General features: G+C 43.7%; 2 protein-coding genes across 13 annotated transcripts in view; one reads left to right on the forward strand and one right to left on the reverse strand.

Moving 5' to 3' along the window:
- The window catches only part of Galk2 (galactokinase 2), a 125190-nt gene extending 122887 nt beyond the window's left edge, over positions 1–2303 (forward strand). For 7 of the 9 annotated variants that reach the window (XM_030252060.1, XM_006500153.4, XM_006500154.2 and 4 more), the window contains one exon: positions 1060–1592. In XM_030252060.1, the coding sequence (XP_030107920.1) occupies positions 1060–1134 (75 nt within the window). In that variant the 3' untranslated portion in view covers positions 1135–1592. Of the gene's footprint in view, positions 1–1059 lie in introns of all 9 variants that reach the window. The other 2 variants (NM_175154.3, NM_001291002.1) reach the window with 1 other exon arrangement.
- The window catches only part of Fam227b (family with sequence similarity 227, member B), a 168681-nt gene continuing 156635 nt past the window's right edge, over positions 1478–13523 (reverse strand). For 3 of the 4 annotated variants that reach the window (XM_006500348.4, XM_006500349.2, XM_006500350.2), the window contains 4 exons: positions 6972–7049; positions 5901–5975; positions 4261–4330; positions 1478–1770 (listed from right to left, as the gene is read on the reverse strand). In XM_006500348.4, coding sequence (XP_006500411.1) covers positions 1633–1770; positions 4261–4330; positions 5901–5975; positions 6972–7049 — 361 coding nt within the window. In that variant the 3' untranslated portion in view covers positions 1478–1632. The remainder of the gene's footprint in view (positions 1771–4260; positions 4331–5900; positions 5976–6971; positions 7050–13523) is intronic. The other variant, NM_029455.3, reaches the window with a different exon arrangement.

The raw sequence follows: 13523 nt of genomic DNA on the forward strand, positions 1-13523 counted from the left end.
CTGTCAGTAAAGTGCTTGCTGTGCAGTCATGGGGCCTGGGTTGGTATTCTCAGCACCCACATGAAAAGGAAGCTATTAGCAACCAACACCTGCAGTCTTAGCATCATTGAAGTGAAGGCAGAAGACTCTCTGGGGATTATTGGTCAGCTGGCTTGAAGAATCGGTGAGCTTCATGTTTAGTGAGAGACCCTGCCTTCAAAAATGAAGTGGAGAACAGTGGAAGGAGGTACCAGATATTGACCTCTGGCCTCTACCTGTACATGTGTATGCCTGTACATGTGCACATCCAGGAACATGAACACATGCATAACTTTCCTCTCTCAACAATACACAGAATGCAGGTGAAACAGCTGTAGGGGATTTCCAGTGTCCAATGCTGTAACAGTGACTTTGATTTACCCTTTTTAGAGGTGACCTTCCGATTCTCTGTGTCACCATGTCCACTGTCCATCTTCTTATTTCCATTCCTGATTAATTGGAGCCTTGCTACACAAGTTTCAAGTGGCTATGGGATCAAGCCTACAGTGAGTGGTGCTAGGTCTGTAAAGTAGGCACTGGTGATAGTTATTATTTGCCTTCAGTAGCTTCAAATATCACCAAAAAGGTTCAGTCCTAAGTGCTGGAAAAAAATTATAAATTGTATTTATATTTCTTATGTGGTGTCTACACATGTGAGAGAGTACACATTCATGGATGTGTGCATGTGTGTAGAGGCCAAAGGTTGTCTTTATCCATAGTTCTCCATCTTATATGTTTTTAAAATCCTATCTCCTCACCTTACTTTTTGAGATAGAGTCTCTAGGGAGCAGAGAGCTCATAATTCTGCTAGACTGGCTGACTACTGAGCTTCAGTAGTCTGCTCTACTACTTCTAACCGATGCTCGGGTTACAAATCTGGGCTGCAGTGCCCAATATACACTTCTTAAAGCTTGAAATTGGTGAATAACCCCACGCTAATATTCTCTTTATAGAACCTGGGAAAAGGATGTGTTCTGTATCAAATAAGTTGCTATTATTTTTGTTTATTGGTGATAATGCTTTGTTTTCTCATTGTTTTAGGAAGTTTGGGGCCAAAGGCTCACGACTTACTGGAGCAGGATGGGGAGGCTGCACTGTGTCCCTCGTGCCCGCTGACATGCTGTCCAGCTTTCTCGCCAGTGTGCACGAAGCTTATTACCAGGGGAACACATCCCGCCTGGCTCAGGAGAAGCATAGCTTGTTTGCCACCAAGCCTGGAGGCGGGGCCTTGGTTTTCCGTGAGGTCTAAACAATGTCAAACATCTCAGAGAAACTATTTTGGGTATTAAGGAGCTGGCGGGGCTTCCTGTGCCACAGTAAATCAGCTCTTTTTCTGTTTTGTGTTGTGAGGTACGTTTGCTATTATCAAGATGCATTTCTAAAGAAATGGTGAAAGCTAGACTTCATAATGACCACTTTTCTTTCTTACATGTATTTTTATGAATCAGAGACAAGGATATGCTTAGATAGACCTTTGAGGTATGATTAAGATTTATTGATATGAAGATTTAAAAGATGAACAGCAAAATGTACTTTTAATTGAACACTGCTCCAATTAAACTGATACAACTGAACTGTGTGTTGCTCTTGAATGGCGGCCACTGCTGGCTTCCCTTAGCCCTCTTCCACATTGTTGAAGTCTTCTGATATAGTAGGAAATGACGATGATGATTGTGGTGACTGCATCGACTGTGGCGACTCTGATGCTGATGTTGATCCTCCATATTCCTCCTTGAGTTTTGCCTCAACACGCTAGGAAGAAAGTGCATGGTTAAGGGTATGCAGACGTTAGACACACACAGTACACTTGAATGTCAGATTTCTACATCTCTGAAGATGGTGAAGATCACTTTGGGAAGAGGAGCCAAAAGATAGATTTCAGAAGACAATTTGAATTGACTGTCCTTTCACTAGCACTTCTACTTGTCCAATGCCTTTCCATCCTGACAGCCCCATCCATACCTCACATCCCTCTTGTGGCTGCCTGGCAAGGCTTGTTTGTATACCTGGTTCCCTGTAGGGCAGATGTGCAGTACACAGCTTTGGGTGAATAAGCAAAAGCCTAAAGTGTGAACCGACAGTGATGAAGTAAGGGCACAAGGCTCTGGTCACGTGGTGACAGGCCAATGGCAGACATCCGGAAGCCCTTTCTAAGTTTCATGGCAGATGAAAGAGGGTTTGGCTAAAACAATCAGGTGACAGAGGTAGCTTGTATTGTGTTAGAAATCACCATGGTTGTTGTTTCTTATGATTGTGTTGGCCCATTAAAAGGCATTTAGAGGCTGAGTTTCTTCATCTGCCTGTTTCCAAAAGACATAGGCACACCATAGTATTTCTTAAAGGAAAGTTACTGGGAAACCAAGATTCATCCTAAAACCAACTCCTGACATGTCTCCTTCTAAATACCTGAGAAACCTTGTATCAAATTTGTTGAAATTTTTTTGAGTTTTCTTAAGCACAGTAATCTAAGATCTGAATTTATTTACGTTTATGATGCTGCATATTTTTTAATGGGCTGTATTCCCCACAACTAATTTGTGGTTGATTTAGAATTCTTTTAAGAAAAAAGAACCAAACTTAGATCATGTGTCACTGTTCCGTTAGTTCATTTGACAATTTTCACCATGAAATTCCTTCATAGGAAGATGATGAAAATGTTCGGAATTCTAAATATTCAGTGTGCATACCTTCATGGGGACTCAGTCTTTCTAGATGTTCACTGTGCACACCTCCATGGGGACACAGTCTGTCTAGGTGTTCAGAATGCACACCTCTATAGAGAACCCAGGCTATCTAGGTGTTTTGTCTTTGGTGAGGTACAGAATCTCTGAAACTATTCTACTCTAGCTTGGCTTCCTGTTTGTTAAGATTGTTTCAAACTTGCCTTTAGTACCTGGTGTTCTAGAAGTTGTGAGACATACCCAGCTCTTCTGAGAAGAGTAGGGATGGGACCAAGGGCACTACTTCATAAATAAACAGACTTGGGAAGGATGGCTAGACTCTGAAAGCTAGTGAGTAGGCAGTGCAGACCAGCCAAGCTGAGTAGGGTCCAAGGAAGGCTCTGTGGGAGTGCAGGGTTTGCTTTAAAATGCATTGAGGAATCCTGTCAGTTGTATTGGCTGGACCAGGCAGCATTCAGATCCGAAAAACAGGCCACATCTGGACAGGCCACATCTGGTCTGCAAATGCATTGTTTGGCTCATTAGCATTTGAAAATGTGGGCTCTAAGTCTGGAGATTTTGTACAGGAGTCTGAATACTGATGGAAGCCTGAGAGAAGCCTGATTCCTGCAGGTAACAAGGAAGGAGCATGAGGTACAGCTGTAGTGTACCATGGTGAGGCATACCTTCTGCAAAGTGCATGGCTGCTGCTGTTACCTGTGTAAGAGCTCTTGGCACTCTTTAGTAGGAGGAAATACATCCAAAAATAGGGATAAGGAATAGTGCTTTAAAAAAAAAAAAGGACAATGATCCTATGTATCTAAGAGAAACCCTCGAATGTTTCATGACTTTCCATAAGAAAGAGTCTTACTTTCTGTAAAAGAATCTTACTCTTCTCCTTTTTGGTATTAGACTGGCAGCCAATGGGATTGCTTCAGAGTCTGGACTGCAGAGGGGAAACCTTTCACACTGGATCTCTCTATCCTTGGCTTAGGTAGTGTAGCCTGCTAGTTTCCTGCATGCTGGTGTCTTCCCTCTCCCCCTTTTGGAAAGCATGATCCTTCAGATTTGACAGGGCTGCTCAGAAGGCTTGGAAAAACAGAAAAGATACAGGGAAAATAGGCAGGAACTCTCTCCACCCCTCTCTCCTTCTCACATCGGAGTTCTGTTTGGCATTTTGTCACATTTTGTCTTTATTGTGTTTGGGTGAGTTGAGGGTGAGAGATTCTTTTCACATGGCCAGTGCTGTCATGTAGCTTTCTTGAATTAATAGAAAACAAAATACAATTTCAAGCACCAGTAATTTCCTCTAGCTTCTAATCCGATTGCACTTGATGGAGGCAGCAATGGTCTCACGGACTATTCTAGAAGCAAGGAATAAGGACAGTAGACCTGAGCTTATGGCTGGACCTGAGAGTGGATGATCTCTTCTCTGCAGGGGACGGTGGATAATAAGAATGTGTCCTTTCTGTCACTGCAGCTTGGGTGTGACCATGCATTGCTTATGAAACATGTGAGGTTTGGAGGTGAGAAGCAGGGGAGAGAACTCTCAATTATTCCCAGGAAGAAGGAGGAAACCTACTTGTTTATGTAGAAAATTCTCAAATTCATTTTTGACTTCTTGGAGATTTTTGGAAGCCTTTGCTTGGATCCTAACGGAATAAAGAAAGCATTTAGGTAAACAGACTGTTCATACGCATCTCCTAGCCAGTGTTTGCAAAGACTGAACGTGGGTTAATGCACCTACATCATTACAACTGTAGCAAGCAGGGATAATTTTTATTTTCTATTTATCACTGAGGAAACAAACTCAGGCAAAGTTACTGCCACTACTTCATACAGAGGCTAGAAAGCAGACATCTTTAATCTAAGCATTTTCTTGAAGCCTTTGTTCCTACCACCTTGTGACTCCCACCCTAGCAGAAGACTGTCCCCTTCAGTTAGACATGTCATATAGCATCACCCTAACTGCCTCTACTTACCAGATCTTGTGAGGGCTTTACACAATGGCATAGAGCAAGAAGAGAAGCAGATGGTCAAGGTTCATTTGTGTAAGGGTAGGCCCTAGGCCAAGGTTCTTGAGGAAGGATCCTAAGGATCTTCCAGGGTTTTGGTTTGCAACTACTCAATGGAGAAACACTTTTCTTTTCTTTTCTTTTCTTTTCTTTTCTTTTCTTTTCTTTTCTTTTCTTTTCTTCTCTTCTCTTCTCTTCTCTTCTCTTCCCTTCCCTTTTCCTCTTTTCCTCTTTTCCTCTTTTCCTCTTTTCCTCTTTTCCTCTTTTCCTCTTTTCCTCTTTTCCTCTTTTCCTCTTTTCCTCTTTTCCTCTTTTCCTCTTTTCCTCTTTTCCTCTTTTCCTCTTTTCCTCTTTTCTTTTCTCTCTTGTCTTCCCTCCCTCCCTCCGTCCCTCCCTCCGTCCCTCCCTCCCTCCCTCCCTCCCTTTTAAGGTAATGGCTGGACTCACTCTGGTGACTGGGAATCCAGATCATTTCCAGGAGAGACTGGCCAAGTTTCAGTCTCTCGAAGGAGGTTAAAGGGCTGCAGTGTCTGTTTGGAGGGCCTCAGCCCACCTCCACACTCTGTATTCTCTCTTCCTAGTCCCCAATTTATAAAACAAATTAAAGCAGCCAAATTATCCCTGCTCCATTGGGGAAGTTTTTGTGTGTAGAAAAAGTAGCAGGGACAGAGGTGACACAAGGCTGCACTCCCAGGGAAGCCAGCAGAGGGACTGATTTCTAGTTTATGTCCTTCCCAGAAAGGGCATAGTTATAGGCTAAGTCCTATGGTTGGTGTAAAAATAGACAATCACAATTAATTAAGCAATTAATTAAGTTGGTAGGAAGATGATATTCTTTCTTTTTTAAAATAGAAGAAGTTGATTTGTTGTTCTAGATCAACCTGTAGATAGCGACTCTCTTTTACAGCAGTCAGTTAAGACATTGGGAAACACAGATATTTATAGGATTCATAACAGTAAAAAAATTACAGTATGAAGTAGCAATGAAGATAATTTTATGGGTGGGTGTCACCGACATGAGGAATTGTATTAAGGGCTGCAGCATTAGGAAGGTTGCTAGTCAAGGTACTGGTGACCTGCTAAGTAGGATATAACTCTTTGTAGATACTAAATATATATTTTCACAACAAACCCATTGGGGGTTTCTGTGAGTTCGTTTGTCAGTTAAAAGTGGTTTAAGCACTACAAAGCCAAGTGAGAGACACACCGGTCAAGCTCCTTGTCAATTAGTTCCTGTTGCTCTCTCAGGAACTTGATATCATCTTTGATTCTTTGCTTTACTCTGTAAAATATAAAGAAAGCTCTATCAACATTTGGAGTTAATATTTAAAAATAAAGCAGTCAGTCCTGTGTGGGGAAGAATCCATCAATAAGCCCTTTGTTCCCCTCAGCACATCAACTGGTGTGCTAAGCCCTCTCCATGGTCCCTTTTAGAGCATGTGCCTGTGGTGCTGCCAGACACCTGGTGTGACCTGAGGTATCTATCACTCACTGCTTCTACCTGGGCTCGAAAGCCTTTTCCCACTATGTGGGGATGCTTGGCATTGCTGGTGGAGGTGGGGCTGTGGGGTTGGGTCGTTGGAGACCCACAGGGAGAGGAGTGCAGACTGTGTATTGCTCAGGGTAGGACATCTCTGGCTGCTCCTTTATTCCCTGTTCCTGAGCAGCACTGCATTCATTCCCAGAGCTGGCTCTGGTCCTTCCTTCCCCCAAGGCAATAGTCTTTAGACAGCTACCTTGACACAATGAGGTGAATCATGCCAGATTTTTCTTGTAAAAATTCACGGGCATTCTTGCATAGCCTGTTCCTAACTCTGTAGCAATAAAAGTGTCATGACTTCCCACGAGCGAGCACTTAGCTCAAGCACAAGCAGAAAATGTTCTCTGAGAAAACATTTTCCAAGAGTCCACCTTGTCTCGGTCTCTTCAATACCATACCAGCTGCCACCCCAGTTCTATGTCCACACAACACGACCTTCTGGCTTTCCAAAGCACATCCTTGCAAGTGGTGATGCTCCAGTCTATTGCTGACACAGGACACCTGGTCTTCCTACATTGGGGTGAAGCCCACAGCAAGGCCCCTTACCCTCTCTAGTCCCTGATACTGGTCAGGCCCTACACTTAACTAAAGAGACACTTGATATAGGAACAGAACCTGGGAAAGTATAAGATGGTAAACAACCAAGTGCTCCTCCTCAGGAGAGACCCAGTTCAGGCACTTGCTGCTCTTTCTTCCGGGTTTTTAACAGATCAAAGCCATAATGCTGCTCAAACTTACCTCTTAAAATCCTTCTTGTTATCTGCAAATTTTCTTTTGGCATCCCTGATGATGTCGCAGTATGTTGGAGCAGGTGGTGTGCTGGACTTACAGTTAAGGAATGGTTTCTAGTTCAGGATATTTGGAGAAGGTAAATGGGACCCTTCTTAGGGAAATCACAGGGACTATCTGGCCTGGGTTTCCTTTCTTGAGGCCTCAAGTGTAAATGTGAAATGCTGTGTCTATTATATAGAGAAAGCTGAGAGCAAATACCACTTTTCAGATTGCTTTAAGCTTGTTTCCCTAGGCAATATAATTTAATAGTTTTGTAAGCCCTGTATATGTGTGTGTGTGTGTGTGTGTGTGTGTATTTTCAAACCAGAGTTTGTGAAAGTGTTAGTAAGCATTGATACTCTGCCCCAGGCTTTGTCACCTTGTTTGGGTATTCACCTTGCAGTTTACCAAGGACTTCAAAGTCTCCTCTGGGAGACTTAGTGGGTAACTGCCCACCTGCATGGGTGCTCAGTTAACCCGGGTTATACCAATGTACAGTGGAAAGACAGGAGACCGAGAAAACATGACATGGAGGTCTCTGAAGAAATGAAAAAAACAAATCTGCTCTGGGTGGATTTGGAAACTCTGACATAATGAGAGCATCTGCACTCTTCTGTCCACTGTGATGCTGTTCACAGTGACACACAGAGATAACCTGAGGGTTTGACAGCAGAAAAACAGGAAGAGGAGCTGCAACATAGATATATACAATGGAATAGCTGCTGCTTCCACAAGAGTCTTGTCACAAGATGGATAAGCCTAAAGGATATTATGCTAAGAGAAGTCTCTGTGTGTATCATGGGGCAATCTTGGTAATGGGTGATGGTTTGAGACCAGGAGTCCTAGCTGGTGCCAACCCTTAAACCTTTCCCTATTCTGTCAATGCCTAACTAGAAGGTCAGTGGTCCCATCACACATTATATTAGTTTATCAAGCTAGCCTGCTTATGAATTACATGCCAGACATGGTAGCAAGCTAGAGTAAGTGAAGGAACTTTCAAGATATCATGTGTAAGGTAGAAGAAAGTTAAGGAGTCTGCTAGGCTTGGAGTGGGGAACGAAGGCCAGGAACATTTGCTGGCTTTTCCAGGGTGAACATGGAGGGTGTGAGAGAGCACTCCTGCCTGGTGGGTCCCAACAGGCTTACTCCAGTGACATCCTATGTTCTTAGGTCCTTGGAGGTCTAGCCTCTTACCCTGTCTTATAGTTAGGATGGACCTGTAGTCTCTGGCCTTGAAGACTTGGGCTTTAAACTATTCTCGGCCCAGTAGTGGGCATTAGACCAGCATGGCCAAGCTCAGGTCCCTACTTAGGCTGGTGTTTTGTCTCCCAGGGCAAGTCTTTCACTTAATAGAAATAACTTACTGGATGTGGGTGGGCTGTGACACCATCTGTGCTTGGCAGAGGCCATCCAAGTAGCCTTTTTGCTGGCAAGCCTTCATGTGGAGACTGGAACCTCAGTTGCAGTGCACTGCTAAGGGCAATGCACTTCTCCAGGAGGGAACCATGGCATGTATGTGTTCAGACAGTAACCGTGACTGAGGGACAGGCCCATCTGCTTGGCATTCCTGGTCTTTGTTGATCACTCTGCTAATAATGTGCGGTCAGAAACATACCATTGTCTTCAGGATAATGACATCTTGAGATCTGATGACCCCGTACAAGCCACTTTCTCTTCAGGCTTAAGTGAAGTCACCAAATGTGTCTATGAGCAGTAGCTGATTTGTGATATGAGTCAAATCTAGAAGGTAACATTTCAAAAGAAAATAATCCCAGGTTGTGTCTAGGTCACTTCCAAATTCTGGATTTGACATTTCATCCTTCAGTTATATTTTCTATTACTTCATGAATAGTCAACATTAAAAGCTCAGCAGTTCTCAGAGCTTAAAATGAAGCAATGCACACCTCACATTAAAGTGGAGGAAACTAAGTCTTATAAAACCTATTCGTGGGGATACATGTTTCATTCAACAGACTTAAAAAGTATATATAATTGAGTTTGCTGGCACACACCTGTCATCCCAGCATGTGGGAGGCTGAGATCACCAGTTCCACATCAGCCAGCCTGGGTTACATAGCAAGACTTTGCCTCAAAACCACAAAATACTAACATACAGATATAATAGAAAAACAAAACAAAACAGCATAATCAAAAGAGAAAACTGCCCTATGTTCTTGCAATCCCCAAGCTGAAAGTGTTTCCCCTTTCTTGTGTCTGAATTTGTCCTGTACAGAGCTGTCTCACATTATTTTAACACAGTAGTTGGTGTCTCACAACTACAGTATCACAATTCTTCATGTGCACAAGTCAGAGGAAACTGCTGTAGACAGACAAGATGTGTTGCTCCTTGTTGTTGAGATGTTGCCAGGCTGGTCTTGAACTTGTGGGCTCAGTTGATCCTTCTACCTCAGTCCTCGGGAAGCTGGCACTCCAGGTATGCACCACAGTGCTCTGCTGCAGGGACTATTCTAATGTTTGCAAAACTTTCCACTGAGGGCCTGTGCCTGAAGTGCTTTCGAGTCTGGATGTTGTATCTTGGTGTTTGTATACGAGCTTATATTTTCCTTCTCAAGAGCCTAGCAATAGAGGTCTGCATGCCCACTCTTTTAGGTTAGTTGGGAACAGGGGGCAGACACATGGTAGGGAAAAGGCAGTCTCACTTCCTACTAAGCAAGAATCTTGCAGTCCAAGATAAACTGAATCTTCCCTTGGCCACAAAGTAATCTGCCAGCCCAGAGCAGAGGATCTGGAGTCATCGAGTTGCTTCCACTGCCTGGAACGCTCTCTGTACATTAATGCATGGAAGGTCTTTGCTTCTCTGGGAAAAGGCTGAAGAAATTGTAGTATGGGGGCTTGAATAATTGATGATGTTTTTCTAGGTAGAGACGGATCTTGCTAAAATGCTCAGTCTGGAATGTATCCACTGCCTGCTATTACTTAATTGATCCCCTAGAGTACTTGTTATAAGTTCAAAGACTTTGTCCCTTTGTAAAGATCCTCTGTGTCTCTAGTATGGCTTCCATGGGTAAGCTTTTGTGATATGATTTATTTGACATGCTGAGGGATGGGGTTGTCCATGAAAATACTGTTGGTACCAACATAGTTATACTTCAGTTCCTAAAAATTTTCAGATTTTAACATATGGCTTTATTGAAATGAACTGGGTATAAATTCTTCATAAAGACATTCTGATTCTTTTCAAAGCTTGGTCCTTGTTGCCCATTTGAACTGTACAGTGAGGTTCTGGCCTGCATTATGCTGGTGTTGACGAAGACCTCAGCGTTCTCTTGTGTTTTCAGTAGACTTTTGTTAATGTGTGTTAATAAGTGTCCTAATTTTTATTCTTTTCACACACTTAAAGCCATGATTATATCCCAGTTGAAGAAACATAGAGTACTTAAAAGTTGTAAATTATGAATAATGGCATTTTATGCCCCTCCGGAAAGACTGTGGCAATAGTGCTTTCCAGTCCCTCAGTCTGGACTGGCATCACACTTCATTTCCCCATGCACAGCTCCAAGGATGCATGGCAAGCCACTACATGGAGAAGGAGCCATTTGGGGACAAATCAAATTGTTCTCTTCTGGATGTCACAACTGCTGTGGTTGGTTGTACCAAACCAAGACTGAGAGAGATATCCTAGAGGCCTCAAATCAGAGTCTAGAGTCCTTACCCTCCATGTAGCAGGATAGAGTCAATCATAGAAGCAGTGGGGTCAATTATAGATGAAGAAATTGAGGAGACTGAAGAATTGAAGAAGTGGTCTGTGTGTGAGAGAGTGGCCACTTGTGTACAAAAGCTATTGACCTTTTGAGACAGGGTTTCTTTGTGTAGCCCTGACTCTCCTGGAACATGCTCTATAGACTGCTCAACTCCAGAGACCTTCTCCAGAGACTAGCTAATAAATACCCCCACCCTATGTGCTATGCCTAACAAATACAGCAAGGGTCGAGGTTGCCAGCAGTATTAGATGCCACTTTATCAAAGTGAACACACCCCCACCTGATCCCAATTTTCCTGTCCATGTGTCTGTATGTCTGTCCATTCATCATTCCCTTGAAGTCCCTCATGAGGGTTCCAGGGCCCAGGCAATAGGGAGACACACTGAGGTTATCCTTGCTTCTCTATAAGCTAAGGGAGTTGAAGCAGGTGGGGACTCGCACATCGCTGCTTCACAACTGTGAGAGCCCACGACCACTGTGCTGTGGGGAGCTTGCATCAGCGTGCAGCTCAGGAAGAAAATCAGACTGCCTTGAGAGTGAGTGGCCTCACAGAGCCACATTGCTGGTTAGGACAGCTGAACTTCCTGAGCAGAGAGGTGACATCCCAGGTTCAGAATGGGATAAAGGCTGCACGGGCACTTAGTGGGAAAGGAGATCTCAGCTTTTGAGAGGTATAGTTGAGGAGCCCTGTGGGAAACCTTACACCAAGTAGGAAGAAAACATGACCAGAGAAGAAGAAAAACCTCCGATATGTGTCGAGAGGGGTGACAAATAGATGGAAAAAGAAAAAAAAATATAACCAGAAAAAGCGAACTCAGCTAAGTTCATTTACTTTTGAGCATCTTAGAGACTCTTTTCTCACTGGGTTCTAGAAACCTTGTGTTTAAGACCCCAGAGAAGAAATGCTTAGGTTGGAGTCTACAGAGCAGCAACACAATGAATGTGAGTTTCCAGGTAGCCTGGGCTACAGGAGACCCTGCCTCAAGTAAACCAGAAAAAGAAAAGGAAAAGCAAAAAGAAAGAGAGAGGAAGTTAGCTGAGAATGAGGTCATTACAGAGCTGGCTTTACATGTTGGGGATTTATTACAGTCCTAACCGCTAAGGACTTGAAAGAATTTTTATTTTTCTACTTAAAAGTTTTTTTTTGTTTCTTTGCTTTTAAGAGGTTGGGGATCATGCAGGGCCTTATGCATGCTAAGGGCTCTGGAGCACTGGGCCAGACCCTTCTCAGCTGATGTGACTCAGCAAGGGCGGTATAGTCTTTCCCTAACAGAGAAAGCAAGGGAAACAGTTAAAGTTTTCCTTACTGATGTAAACTGGGATTGTTACCCTCCCTCCCTTCCTTCCTTCCTTCCTTCCTTACTTCCTTCCTTCCTTCCTCCCTCCCTCCCTCCCTCCCTCCCTCCCTTCCCTCCCTCCCTTTCTCCTTCCCTCCCTCCCTCCCTCCCTCCTTTCCTTCCTTCCTTCCCTCCTTCCTTCCTTTTTTCTTTCCTCTCTCTATAGCACCGGCTGACTTGGAACTGGTATTGACACCCCTTCCTCTGCCATGCTAAGATCACAGGCACATGCCACCATGCCCAGGTATTTTATTATGCTTCTTGAATTAAAACCATATACCCAACCTGTTCCTAAGTTTCCAGGATGAGACTTTCTCCTGTTCATTCTTATCTTCTCCACTGAGACACTGAGAGACATAACTATCAGGTCTCAGGCCCTTCACATATATCTAGAAATGAGTGTGAGCTGCACTATAGGGTTTCTGGTGGTTAGATAAAAGCCAGCACCTCTCAGGAACTTGTGAGTGGGTTTTTCCATCTCACAGCAGGAGCTCCTTGCTATTCCTCAGCCTTGGCCCTTACAGCCCAGCCTGGTGGTTTGTCCTGCATGCTCTCCACTCTCTACTCTCTTGTACTTTCCCATCTCTCTCACCATGTGCTGTCTCTTGCTACCCCCACCATTCCCTCCCTCCCTCCCTTCTTCCCTCCCTCCCCCCCTCCCTTTTTCCCTCCCTCCTGTTTCACTAGTTCTGGTCATGTCTAGTCTGTTTTCTTCTCTCTCTGCTCTGGACTCTTTCACATGCCTCTAGCCATTTTCTCTCTTACCCACAATAAAAACCTTGACCCTAATGGAGTGGTCATGTTGGGAATTTCCTTTTTGCAAACATTCCTCTTTGTGTAGGTATATGTAGTGGCTATTCCTGGTTGTCAACTTGACAATATTTGGAATGAACTACAATTCGGAATTGGAAGGCTCACCAGTGACCCTTATCTGGAGGCTTGGAGATCCTTATCTGGATCTTGGTTTGAAGATCTTGAGCCATAGTGGCTATGGATTCCAGAAGATTGAATCTCCGAGTTAAGGAACACACCTTTAATCTGGGCTATGCCTTTCATCTGGGATTAAAGGTGTGGTGGAACACACCTTTAATCTGGGCTACACCTTTTGCTGGAGACAATATAAGGACATTGGAAGAAGGGAGTCTAGCTCTTGCTCTTGCTCCTTTGCCTGCTTGCTGCGTGAGACTGAGTAACTGCTAGATCCTTGGACTTCCATTCACAGCTGCGACTGAACAATTGTTGGGAATTCGGCTGCCGACTGTAAGTCATCAATAAATTCCTTTACTATTTAGAGATTATCCATAAGTTCTGTGACTCTAGAGAACCCTGACTAATACAGAAGTTGGTACCAGGAGTGGTTCTAGAGTAACAGAAGTACAAGGATGAATCTTTTAAAATACTGGAATTGGCTTGTTGATCCACCAGCACTTTCAAATATTGAAACCTCTCCAGATTCTCTC

This window comes from Mus musculus, chromosome 2 (genome assembly GCF_000001635.26).
Source record: "Mus musculus strain C57BL/6J chromosome 2, GRCm38.p6 C57BL/6J".
Classification (NCBI taxonomy): Eukaryota; Metazoa; Chordata; class Mammalia; order Rodentia; family Muridae; genus Mus; species Mus musculus.